The 13,531-nt window shown below is 45.9% G+C and overlaps 1 protein-coding gene across 1 annotated transcript in view; it reads right to left on the bottom strand.

The window, feature by feature from the left end:
- Positions 1-13,531, bottom strand: part of Slc18a2 (solute carrier family 18 member A2) — a 34,870-nt gene that overhangs the window by 5,480 nt on the left and 15,859 nt on the right. Inside the window, exons 11-15 of the mRNA XM_005352557.3 lie at positions 7,736-7,814; positions 7,511-7,562; positions 6,639-6,702; positions 5,007-5,126; positions 4,738-4,871 (exon numbers count right to left, since the gene is read on the bottom strand). Of these exons, the coding sequence (XP_005352614.1) occupies positions 4,738-4,871; positions 5,007-5,126; positions 6,639-6,702; positions 7,511-7,562; positions 7,736-7,814 (449 nt within the window). The remainder of the gene's footprint in view (positions 1-4,737; positions 4,872-5,006; positions 5,127-6,638; positions 6,703-7,510; positions 7,563-7,735; positions 7,815-13,531) is intronic.

The following is a 13,531-nucleotide window of genomic DNA, read 5'->3' as shown; positions in this document are numbered from 1 at the left end:
CCTGGGATTAGGGAGATATCTTAATAGTAAAGAAGTGTTTGCCTCACAAGCATGAGGACCTGAGTTCAATCTCTAAAACCCACATTTTAAAAACTCCAGTGTGATGGTATACACTTGTTATCCCTGCACTAGAGAAGTAAAACAGCCAACAAGATTTGGTGAGTTCTAGGTCAGCAGAAAACTCAAAAGCCAAGGTAGACACAGATCCTGAGGAACAACACCCAAAGTTGTCCTTGGGCCTCTATATGCATGGATTACTTTGAACATGCACACTTCATGGGCACCAACACATACATACCAATGTACTGCAGAGTTCATTCCGACTGATTATTTCTATCATGAAGATACGGTGATCAGAACTTTTCAATACAGCTGATAGCCTGTGTATTTCGGGCAGCTTTTTTTCATGAATATTGTTTCATGGCATCTACAACCTAGCTTCATGTCTTCTCCCAAAATCTTAAGTGGGCAGTAGTTTTACTTTTTAAAAAAATTATAATGGTTAAATATGCCAAATAGTATGCCATGAAAAAAAAAAGCACACAGCACTGAGCAAGTAACACAGGTACATGAGGGACAAGTGCCCAGTGGCCCATGAAGCTGGCAGGGGATTTAGGCTAGCACTCCACATACCACAGGGGGGCAGAAGTGGAGAGAGGAGGGGTTGGCACCAAAGGCATGGCAAAGCCTAGATATATCCAAGCTTCTGCCATATACCTAACTCCCACCACTGTACACAGAGCAAAGCTGGGGGGAAAAACAGAGCAAATGAAGTAGAAAAGTAACAAAAATTCAGTGCTGGGCTGGTGAATCAGTAAATGCCCTTAGAAGGTGGGCACTCCAATCTCAGACTTGAGAGCATTCCAGTAGAGTCATTCTATTTTTCTTAACTAGAAAAAAAAAAGCAATTCACTATGTACACCGTGTAAGTGCCCAGAAAAGGGACAGGTGTCTACAAGTAGATGATAATGTACACCCCATGTATATCCTCATCTAGCCCATGGACAGGAATCCTTTTTAAGTGTATTTTATGTGTAATGGAGTGCTGTGCATGCATATGTGTGCAGACTTTCACATGTGTGGGGTACGTGTGTGTGTGCATGCACTTGTAAAGACCAGAAGTTGACATCAGGTATCTTCATGCTTCACTTCATGTAATGAGGAAGGGTCTCTCATTTGAACCCAGAGCTTGCCAGTTTGGCTAGTGTAGCCAGCCAGGTTGCTCCAGGGATCCTCTGCTCTGACTTCCTCACTGAGGTTACAGGTGGGCCACCACATCTGCCTGACATTTACATAGGTGCTGGGGATATGAACTGGGATCCTCTTGTGGCAAGCAGTTTTATCTATTGAACTGTCTCCTCAGCACTGAACTGGGGTCTGAGCTAGAAGGACCTTACACACCTTATACACTTAAAGGTGTCTGCTATTCATAGACCACTTCCTTTCCTGCCTTAGCAGCAGAAACTTAATAAGACTAAAAGGCATGCATCCTACCCTTTAAAAATAATTCTTTAAACTTGAAAACCAAAACCCATCTCAGAACTCAGCTAATCTCCCTGGGTATTTTGAGAAGCCAGGGTCCTGTGTCATTGTCTTATTACGGATGTGCTCCTCAAATGGCAGTGTTGATATGCCTTACATTTTACAGAGACTGAGCAACAGTCATTTAAACATTCATTTAAAAAAATGAATGGAAGAAAAGCTGTGGTGCTCACAACCAATTCACAGCCTGCTGTGACTTATAGGCCTATAAAACACAATTGCATAGGTGGATCTCACACAACTGCAGGGTGAGTGCCTGCAGAAAGTACTTAAGGAAAGAATATTTTGCTTGGGGTGGAATGCCTCATGGCCCCTGTGTCTCTGACACTTGGTGGCTCTTGATCTTGTACCTCAGCACTTGTGTGTGCTGAGGTTTCTCGAGTGAGTGTGATCTATTCCCCTTCATGGCACACGCCCTGCCACACTCCCCCTTATCATTAGAGGCTGCTGGCTTCCACCCACGCACAATCAACAACACATCACCTGCTGGGCACCATCTCAGATGTTACCACCGTCAGTCAAATGGCATTCCTCCAATTACGGGCATTAGTTATAGAGAAATGCACATCGTAAGACTTAATGATTTATTTCAGTGGGCACTGGTTAAGAATTTTGACATTTTATAGTGAAGTGCCCCTGAAACCTGTTATTCTTACCGCTTTGCCTTTCAAAATTGTCTCCTCCACTTCCTTCAGTATTTTTTTAAATGAACTAAAGCACTGGTTTAAGTGAAGAAAAAACTGACTTTCTACCACCATTTTTCAAAACACTATGGAGACTGGCTAGACAAATGCTTCTCACCTCCTACCATGCTTCATTTCCTCTCCTAGCGCATGCAGGAAGCCACAGATAGATAACACAACAGCCACTAACGTCTGCTGTCTTGGTGCTGGTCGCCCACCCAGCAGAATCTGGGTAGCGAAAGGAAGCTCTTGCCTTGAAGAGCAAAGATGTTTGGGTGCTACCGGGTGAGCATAGTAGAACACTGCTTTCAGTGCAGCAGGAATGGCGCATGGTGACCCTGGGGACAGTCACTGCTGAGACTCTCGTCTAACAACACTTCTGTGAGGTGTTATCCTTTCCCAGTGCAAAGGAGAAGACTGTGGGGAGCCAGTGCAGCTGCCCCCAGGTCCTTGTCAGCCCTTCACCATCCCTAAGAGTCTTCACTGTCTCCCGGGTGACAGAAACATTTACTGATAATTCAATTTCTTTAGTCAAAAAGGTTTGGGAGTAACCGTCATTCAGCCTTAATCAAATTATTGATAATGTGGCCACAGAAAGACAGGTTTCCAGTGCTGTGTGGGGAGTCTTCTATCCACTCTGAGGGAAATGGGCTCAGGTCAGCAAACAGAGGTGCCACCGTGATGCACACAACCAGGGCAGAGGCAAGAAGTCAGTGAAGGAGCCACGCTTCCACCCAAGGATCTCCACATCACCCCCTCCTTCCCTACGAGTGTGGAGCATCTTGTGTTTTAACAAATAAAGCTTGCCTGAAGATCAGAGTACAGAACCAAGCCACTAGAGGCCAGGCAGCAATGGCACACACCTTTAATCCCAGGACTCAGGAGACAGAGGCAGATGGATCTCTGTGAGTTCAAAGCCACACTGGGCTACACAAGATTGATCCAGTTTAAAAGAGAAACAGGCAGTGGTGGCTCACACCTTTAATCCCAGCACCAGAAAGGCTGAGATGGGAAGTGATATGGCTGGGAGGAGAAAGGAGATCAGATGTAGTCTGAGCATGCAGTCTGAGGATGAGAAGAGACAGGCTCGCCCCTTCAGTCTGAGGATTCGGGAGAGGTAAAAGGTTTCTCTAGCGGCTGGCTGCTCTGCTTCTCTGATCCTTCCTCTTTCACCCCCTATTATCTGACTCTGGATTTTTATTAAGAACAATTAGAATTCATGCTACATAGGAGCCATCCATGAGAAACTAGTCTCTAGTCAAAGCCTGTATAGTTCCGGGCACAAAGTCAGCGGCTAGAGATCAATGTATTTTTAAGCTACAGTAAATGGATAAGTAAATGTGAAATGCTTCAGACAAACATAGGTTACACAATCTAATTTGGTTCTGTCTTTAAATTTGCTTTTGGAGGAAACCATCAAGAGTCAGTCAAGAAATGATAAAATACTAAGACCTGTTCTTGTCAGAAAGCTCTTCTGTGCTGGGCTTAGTGGCACAGGCTGTCATGCCAGCTGCTCCTGGACTGAGGCAGGTAGGATCCTAACTTCCTGGCCTGTCTTGTCTCCTACAGAGTAAACTCAAGGCCAGCCTGGGCAACTTATTGAGCCCCTATCTCAAGATGAAACATTTTTCAAACGTAGAAAGAGGGCTAGAAACGAAACACAAAAGCAGAGTGCTTGGCCTTACGCACACAAAGTCCCAGATTCAATCGACAATATTGGAGAAAGGAAACCTACAGAAATCTCGTCTGATCCACTCCAAAAGAACATGACAAAGAAGCCTTAGATCTGTCCCTGAGCACAACACTAGCACTTCCTGTGGGCTTCTCCTTCATCCGTCCACACAGTCTCCTTTCAGCTGAACAATGCCAGCATCTGATACTGTAGTCTGCCCCCCCCCCCCCGCCAGGACAGACGATGAGAGGTAAACACCTTAGAAAGGGCACGAGCCTTACGCACCTCCCACTTCAGATTTAGAGTCAATAATTTGAACTTGTTCAAAAAAGAAGTCTTGATTCTAGCCACAAAGATAAAACTAAATAGTTCCTTGCGCTCACATGTGTGCCCCAGGGTGTAAATATGACCATCTTTCACAAAGACTAAGGACATTTTCAGACTCTTATGCTGGACCAAGATTCCAACTATCGCTAAATGCTCTAAGGATGGAAGAAAAGCAACTGGAACCACACCCTAGGAAGCAGGAGGATTCTCAAGAACCATAACCAATGAGATTGAATTATATTTAATTGGAGAGAACTAAACAATGTTAATCTCAATATAAAAATTAATCTTACTCTTCCAATTCATGAACATGAAGCTTAAAAGCAATAACTGAAAATAATATGAATGAAAGAAGTTACTGTGTTAGTGACTGAAAAGGAATTCTCACTGCTTCCGCTTGGGGCCTTCTATGGGAAAGGAGCAGAAATGTAGCTTAGAATTGAACTCTGCAGAAACTATCCAGATAGCCATACCAAAATTATCACCAAACAAACAAACAAATAGCTTTCTTACCATTTTTTCTTCTTTAGCAGGTGGACTTCGAAGAAAAAAGCAGAGTGGAGCAAAAACAATGTCAATTATCCCGATAATCGTCATGAGCCAAGGGAAGCCAATTGCCTTCGCAATGGCACCACCAGCAGAAGGACCTTTGGGGAAACAGAAAATTAGACTTTCTCCAAAGGTCTTACTGCCAGAAAAATGTAAAGATTTCTTCATGTCTAGGAGGTTTTATCTGTCCTGCATTGAGGTAAAAGGTATCTTGAAAGCCAGCATACCCTTACCGATAGCATAGCCCATACAGAAGGCCACATCCGCAATGGCATACACGCTTCCATAGACAGACACGTGCCGCAGGTCCACCAGGTAGCCCATGATAGGCATCATGGAGGAATCCACCATCCCTGTGGATAGGCAAGAACGGCGTATGGAAAAGTGGTATAAACCAGATACAAGCTGAACGCTAGGGACCATTGCCAGCTCTTTCCTTCTGTCATTGCTACTTCTTCATCTGTGCCAGACTCCTGACAGCAAACTTTCATTGTGGATAGCAAGCAGAAGGGTTCAGAGAGAGGAGTGGAATTCCAGACTCTGAGTCTTTATTAGGCCACCGTTTGTAGGCAGTCCGACCTCACCTTATTATCTTTTGGGTAAAGGGAAGGGACGCAATCCTCTGGCAACTCACCTATCACTATTCTCCAGGTATAGTATATGTTTTTACAGGCCACTGGAACTTGGCCTACTAGGTTATGCCTTCCTGACCCACTATTTTCTCAATCACTTTTCCCTTGCCAGTTAGAACACATACATCTATCAGCCAACCTCTTTCCAGCTCGCCTCCAACATCAGGCCTTAGACCACACAAATTCCCAAACTGTAAAGTGCCTGTGTACTAGAACTCAGTGGAGGCTGAGAAGGCATCTCTTCCTGCTCAGAAAACTAAAACCTGAAGAGTTGGCTACAACCAACAACGAACACCAGTGTGGCAAGCTGGGCCTCTTGACTAGCAAAGGGACAAGTATCAGAAAGAGCACCTGAGTTCAAGTTCTGGGGCAAATCCTAGTTGAATGAATGAGCATGGTTATTCCTAGCCTCTGAGCATCTATTCCCTTGTCTGCATGGGGTGCTGACTGTGGTGAACCGGTGCCTGTGAGCACTGCCTAGGGGCTGGCCCACAGCGGTAGGTGGATGGGAGCAATGGCCTTGCTTTGTTTACTGTTTGCTGATCATCTGGTGTGTGCAGCCTGCTACAGAGAAAGAGTGGAGCAAAACCTTAGAGGTGGATATTAAGCAAAGAGTTGAAGGAATTGCAACAGGACTGGTGTGTAGGTCCATGGGGAGACATAAGATGCCAGGGCCACCCAATCTCCTTTAGAGGGTCAGGAGACACCCAGTCATTCTTTCTGCCTTTCCTGACTCAAGGACTAAATTCCTGATGCTACCGTGTAACAGATTTGGTCTTTACCTTTATCATGGTAATCAGTATTTATAAATGAGAAACAAAAGCAGACCATTAGTCCAGACGCACCCTAATGTTTTATTCTCCTTTGCCTCTGAAAATCCCTGCAGTGCACAGCATGGCTCCTCCTTAGCCTGCATTTTCTTTACCGAGCCTCAGAAGCAAAGCACCTGGGAAGGTCTGCTCTCAGATTCTAACTAGATCAGGAGGCACGCGTTTGCCAGCCCACAGCAGTGAAGCATCAGTTTGCTTCTGCCAACACCACCTGATTCTCAACAGGAATCTCCATGCATCTGGACTAGGGGTTGTTCCTGAGCTGACCCCATGGCAGCCTCCACATCAGCTTCTGGAAATCTGAGCTTCTGAACCTAACGACAGTCTGTTCACTCTTCAAGAAGAGAATCTCGGCTAGAGAGAAGACAGTTCCAAGTTGAGGCACAAGGCCCATGTGACTTACCAATTGCAAAACCAACTCCAAAGTTGGGAGCGATGAGTCCATAGATATTTTTCGCAAAAGGAATCTGTAAGAGGAAGTTAATGTGCTAAAATAAAAGATATTGACGCTAATAAATCATCTTCTACAAAAAGTACCTTTTACATAGGAATGAGAACAGAGAGAGGAAGGGGTTGTCATCCCTATCTTTAAATCCAAAGCCTACAGTGAGGGTGTGGCTCAGTGGTAAAGCACTTGCCTACCATGCTTGACACACTGGGATCAATCTCCAGTGCGATCAATCAATAACTAAATGTCAAAGCCTGAAATGTAAATTCTGACTGCTGTGAAACCTTAAGTACATGGCTCCTCAGAAGGGCCTCAGCTTTATCAGGGAAGACAGCCATATTTGCGGAGATACTGGCCACTAAGATACGTCTATTCAGGAGTAATCTTGCTATTGTTCAGAGTAGCTGCCATAAAGTATTCAAGACATGGTGGTTCATGACTGTAAACCCAGCATTTGCAAGAATGAGGCAAAGAAGACTGTCGTCAGTTCTAGGCCAGCCTGGGCTACATATGAGGCCTTAAGGAAAAAAAAAACTACAAAAGAATAAAAACAATAATAGAAAAATAAGTTGGTAAACTGCATAATAAAACAGTTTAAATAACATCTGACCTAAAATTACATAATATACCCACTGGAATCTTTCCAGAAATGTTTTAAAAGTTCAAGTTATAAAATGAAAAGTGTAAAAATGAAGAGCATAATAAAACCAAATATTAGCAAAGAAACTGTCATAAAATATTGCCTAGCGAGTCTCACCCGAGACCAGAGTTTCAGTGCCATGTGCTCCCAGCCCCCGACTGCCTGACAAATGCAGTCTTTCACTCACACATAAAATGCTGATTCCAACAATTATCATCCCCAGAAGAGCACAAAGCCACCTATCGAAAGAAAAACACATCAATAAATGAACACTTACGGTGTTTTCCCCAAGACACATCTTCAATGAAAATCACAGCAGTTACTTGTAATAGCGAAGACAGAAACACTGAATTTCTTCAAAGAACCACATTATTGTCAAAACAATAGAACGAATGCTTTCATTTAATCTTACCTTCCCATTTTGTGTGCAAGTATTCCAAAAATATTGGTTCCAAGGAGATAAGAGATACTTGCTGGTAGGAAAGCAATGCCTGCGGGTTTATGAAAAGGATACCTTATCAGTGCTGCTACAAGTCACACGTCAGAAAAACTAATAATCACAGACAGTGCAGCGATGATTCGAGAAGATGAAATGAAGTCTGGGGCCTGCACCCACGCAGCTAATATCCGGTTTCAGTCTGGACCCCACATGGCTTATCCGTCCCAGGAAGCTGCTGAGACACTCCAGAAATGGAAACCATTTCTCTATCAGTGGCTCCATCTCACCTCCATCTGAGTCTGGTGGCAGCATCACATGCGGACCAACAGAGACAATCCCTAGCTGTGGGAACTCAGCAATGGCCACCCGTGTGGTCTGGGCATTTACATATGTGTTCTCACTTTTGTAATTCTTGGCAGTAGGCACAGCCATTGAAAGAATTAGGGAAAGTAGGGCCAAGAGAAAAGAAAGCAGTGGAAACAAACCAGAGCCCAGCGTTACATTCCCTTGTAAGTTTACACACGTGTGTGTGTGTGCACACAAGGCTTTGTCACACAAAGAGGACCATATAACACCTACTGCTCCATGCCCTGTTTTTCTCAATTAACTGTGAGCATCTTCCTTTCTTAAGAAAAAAAAAAAACAAACTACTTGGTCATTTTTTCAAGGTAAAACTGTGGCTGACAGACTTAATGGCTCTCCAAGGGGAGACAATGAACCAGGAGCAGCTTCCAGCAGGCAAGGGCAGAAGTTGCCTTGAACATGGCCAGCACTGAACAAAAGGCCCGTCAAGTTAAGCCGTGAGGATCTGTCCACTTCAGCTCTACAGTTCATACTAGGGCAATCTCTTGATAAGGGACCGCTGTGCAGTTTCTTAATTTCAGTATTTTCTCCTTAAAATCAGATACACTAGACTTGATTCCAAGTCTTGCCCTCCAGCAGTCAGAGTTGCTTTTCTCCACCATCTCTGTGTATACTAGGTACACACGGTGAGTGGTCAACAGTGCTGTCTACCCAAGCACAATTCTGTCCCTCTAAGGATAAGACCCTAAGCCATTAAACCCTGGGAGAAGCTGGCAGAAGCCTGAGCCTCTAACACAATAGGAATTTCAGGTTAACGGGTCCTGTGATCAAAACGCAAAACAGAATTGTGCCAGGACTAGGATTCTGGGAAATGATGGCGCAGAGCAATCGCATGTTCCTGGAAATCATTTCCATCACACCTAGCAATATGCAGAGGCCAAACAGTCTCTCAGTATAATCTGATTGGGCAAACATTTACTGAGAGCCTTGTGCACAGCACACCACCAGCTTACAGCGAAGGCAATGAAAACGTGAGTCCTGTCACCATGGAAGTGTCTTTGACGGAAAGAATCAGACGGAGGGCGTCTGATCTGTGATCGTAAGATAGAGTTCTGAGAACCCCAGATCTGCAGCTGGCCACACTCTCCGAAGCAGACGGTCTTGAAGCCTGACCCTAGAAAGACTGACAAACCTCCCACACTCTGCAGACCAGGTTGGGCTGGGTAATAGAAATCATGTTGACTTTGCCTCAGGGTTAGTTGGAGCCAAGGGCCGTGGGTTTTATATACCCATGCAAACTGTGAGAAAAATAACAGCAGGGCAAACAGCCACTAGCATAGAGCCTCAGGGTCAGAGGAACAAAATGAAACTGAAGGGACTCTTGGGTGGGAACTCTGAGGACCAGATCCCATTTGACAAGGTAGCAGCCACTCTCTGACCCATCACTGCCTGGAGGACTGCAGTCCAGTGTTAGAGGAGGTGTCCTGTAGGCAAGAAGGGAGTAGCCTTTTGCATTAGATTAAGATTAATGTTAATTTAAAGAACAAAACCAAAGGACGCTCGTGTACAACATCGCTGACTGTACCAGTCAACCAAATACTCTTGACTTGGCCCATAGACAGCCTTTGTTTCTAGTCAAAGAAGATAGTTCTGAGGGCCCAGCTAAGTTCAAGGACTCGTGATGTATTGGACTTGAGTTAGAACCTCAAGCAGGGACACCACCCCAGACAGACTCCTCAATCCAGTGAGCAGCCCTACCTTCTCAACATGAAAAGGGGTGCCAGTCTCACACAAGACTAAGAAACACAACGACCTTATTTTCCTTGAGCAAGGCCATTGGCAAGCTCCATCCATCATGCACTGGATTAGGAAGTACAAAGCAAGGTGTTGGCTTGAATTTACAACTTGCGTGCTGAACTTTGCAAGGCTCAAACCCCTTAAGCCCTGCGAGAAGCCATTGTTCCCACTCTGTGCACTCAGAAGGGATGTGAGCCTCAAGGGACGCATTGAATCATACAGCTGTGAACAGACATTTTTCCAGACTGACTTCAGACTGGCATGGCTCCCTGCAAATCCCATTTCCCCATTCTCCACCCTGGCCTGCTGGCCTTCCCCAGCAAGCAGGAACCACCTCAGTTTCCCCATAACCTTGCTCCATTGTGGCAGGCAGGTAGTCTCCAGACCGGGGCTGGCCATCCAAATAAAAGGTCCTAGCGGGGTCTGGTAGTGCACGCCTTTAATCCCAGCACTCAGGAGGCAGAGGCAGGAGAATCTCTGTGAGTTAAAGGCCAGCCTGGTCTACAAAGGGAGTTCTAGCACAGCTAGGACTACATGGAAAGACCCTGTCTCAAAGAAAAAACAAACAAACAGTGGGGTGTGGGGGTGGGGAGAAGTTTGAAGATACCTACTTCACAGAAATAGGGTTTCCACAGAGAAATCACAGGCAGAAGCTGTTTCTACACCTCACAAATTTCCATCAACAAATATGACAATAACTCATTCTAGGGCTCTCCCCACCTGAGTGAGACATGTCAGCTGCCCCTGGTCTATACACGACATCCAATGCCGTATGCATATTGCGCTGACAGGAGTTCCCACAGGCTCCTTACCCATCTCTGGTCACACCAGAAGATCTACCACAGGGACCAGCCCACCTCAGCCCTGAGCAGCAAAACAGGGAAAGGCTTGTACTTTATCATGAAGCATTGAAGAGTGGATGCTGGACATGGGACCTGAGAGGTGACTCTTCTGAGCTCAGGTTGTTTTTAATGGCTGATCCTGGAACCAGAACCCGACAGTAGGCCTTGTTAACCTGACCTAAGAGAGGCCTGCAGGCTCAAATCCTGGCATCCCCAAAGCGCACACGGTCAGCAAACCAGGCTAGCACAGGATGTCCTATGATGTCACAACTGGTTAGGACAGAATGGGATCCCTGCCTGGCAAACCCATATCCCCCCCTCACTCTTCCATGACTGTATCACCATCACATTCAAAACAAACATGGCAGAATGACCGGCAAGAAGCGTGGCTCCAACCTTGCCTTGCACTATTGTGCAGGGCCTAAGTTTCCCTTTGGAGAGTTACAGACCTCCCCCCTTAAACTCAGCCCGAAGCATCAAGCTGTCGAGAAGTCATTTGGCTTTGAACTTGAGGTGAAAAGGAAACAGAGAGTCCATCCTCAACAGCTCCAACTCAGGACCTGCTCAACATGGGACAGAGGAAGTACTGGGAACAGGCTCCCGCTGAAGCCTTCTGGAATAGGCACCTGCTGTCTTTTCCATCCCTGAAAGTACAGCCAAAGCCCTTTCAGGAGAGCAATCGCATGTCACATAACTAGTAGATACGCTTGTCCCTGACTTCCAGTGTCCCCAAAGATGACTGGGAAATAGAGTGAGTCTGAGGCCAGACTTCTGGGCCAGCTCTAGGGCAAGGGCCACTGGCTCCACATGTATCCTACTCATCCCACAGTACCCTTGGTTCAGGGGCTGGTGGTTGTAGGAGCCACTAGTCCCAATCTCTAGAGACCACTAAGAGAACCTTTCCCCTCACACTGAAGATGAGGCAAAGTTAGATTCTCTCCAAGTGACAACCCTACCTCTGAGGCGAATGGCAGGCAGAGCCTCAGGGTGGGTCAGCTAAACACCAGGCAATGGCAAGCCTGCCTCAAATGATCTTTCATTGACATCTGGGAGCCTGAGTTCTAGCTCATGGTGGCCCTGGGGCTCCTTGCCGACCTTAAAGACTTTAAAGAGAAAGCCGCGGGCGGGCTCTGTCTGGTGACAGAGCGGCCTAAGTGCCCAGCACACGGCCAGGACACATTCAATTAGGGTCATAAGGCAGTTAAGTGGAGACACTGGCAGCCCCGACAAGCTTCCCGGTGGAGATGTAAGTAAATATGTAGTGTTTGACCAAGCTGTGCCATCCCCGAGTGCCTCCTGAGAAGACTCGAGCTGCAGGGTGCCACAGACCTGAGGGAAGGTGAAGTCGGAGCCTCCCAAAAGGATCAGCTGTGGTCTCCACACACGACAGCCTGCTCACGCTGAGTCGGGGTGGGGACTGCACCTAGCAGTGACTTTCTCCAGGAGCCTGAAGGTTTGGGCATCTGCGTTGGCCCTGATGGGGAAGGTCCGAACTGTAGTTTCTGAGCTCTGAGAACCCATCTGCCAGTGACTAGCATACATGGCCTGTGTTTGGTTTTGCCACAGAATTCACATCCTATAAAATCTACCCTCTCGGTGTTTCCAGATGGGTGGTTTTCAGTTATCTTCACAAGGCTGTGGCAACCATTGTCATGAGCAGGATCCAAAAGGCTGCCACCTTCCTCGAAAGAAACCTCCCACCTGCTAGAAGCCCCTCACCCATAACTACCCTGGGTTGTTTGAGGCCTTTCAGGGTCTGTCTGACAAACATACACAGCAATCATTGCAGAATCTAAAGGGCTGGTTCTTCGTTGAGGACATGTCCAAGGAAAGCAGAGTAGGGTAGGTCCAAGCTACCCTTGTGGGTAGATGGGATTGGGAGATAGATGGGTTTGACCTGAGTTTGAGCCCATGGGCCTACATGGTAGAAGGAGGCAAGCTGTCCTCTGACTTTCTCAAGTGCACTATGGTGCACACACACACTAGCACACACACACGAGACAGAGAGAGAGAGAGAGAGAGAGAGAGAGAGAGAGAGAGAGGTAAATGAGGTCAGAACATCTCCATATGAAGATATCCATGTGAAGTGAAGGAACTAAGAAAATAAAATAAATCTCTAACACAGATAATACATATTTAAATACGATTGTATGTGTATGGGGACTAGCTTTTCAGAACACTTTAAAGTTGCAGAGATTCAAGAGGAGGTCATGACATGGGGGACAGTGGCAGATCTGTGAAAGAGAAGAGAGAATCCAGAAATGAGCCACTCAGAGAGGAATGGAGTTGGGGGATCACATATTCCCCTAGAGACATGGCCCGGGGATGATAACTGGCCACATGGAAAAAAAAACTCATTCCTATCCCCAAATTAAAGCAAAATTAATTCCATACAAAATGCATTAAAGGAAAACAAAGGCTACTTAATTTTTAAATGATCTTGGTAAAGGAACGGGCCCTTTGAGCTAGACCATGACATGGAAAGAGAAGCCTGTCAAGTCTGACACGTAGCCTCTTAGATGTTCTGAGACATGAAACATGCCCTGAGCAAAGCGAGGACAATATTTGCAAAGTTTTCTACAAAATGTTAATGCCTGATACACAAGGAATATAAGTAAGAAAAGAACAAACAGCTCAGTACAAAAGTTGACAGAGATTATCAGCAGGAATCCCACACTAACCAAGTGTGGTACACACCTCTGATCCTGGTATCCAGCAGACTGAGGCAGGAAGATCAAGGTTTTGAGGCCAGTTTGGTTACATAGTGAAAACTCTCTCTCTCTCTCTCTCTCTCTCTCTCTCTCTCTCTCTCTCTCTCTCTCTCTCT

The sequence above is a fragment of the Microtus ochrogaster genome, chromosome 8 (genome assembly GCF_000317375.1).
Source record: "Microtus ochrogaster isolate Prairie Vole_2 chromosome 8, MicOch1.0, whole genome shotgun sequence".
Classification (NCBI taxonomy): domain Eukaryota; kingdom Metazoa; phylum Chordata; class Mammalia; order Rodentia; family Cricetidae; genus Microtus; species Microtus ochrogaster.
This window is presented reverse-complemented; position numbering and strand designations above follow the sequence as displayed.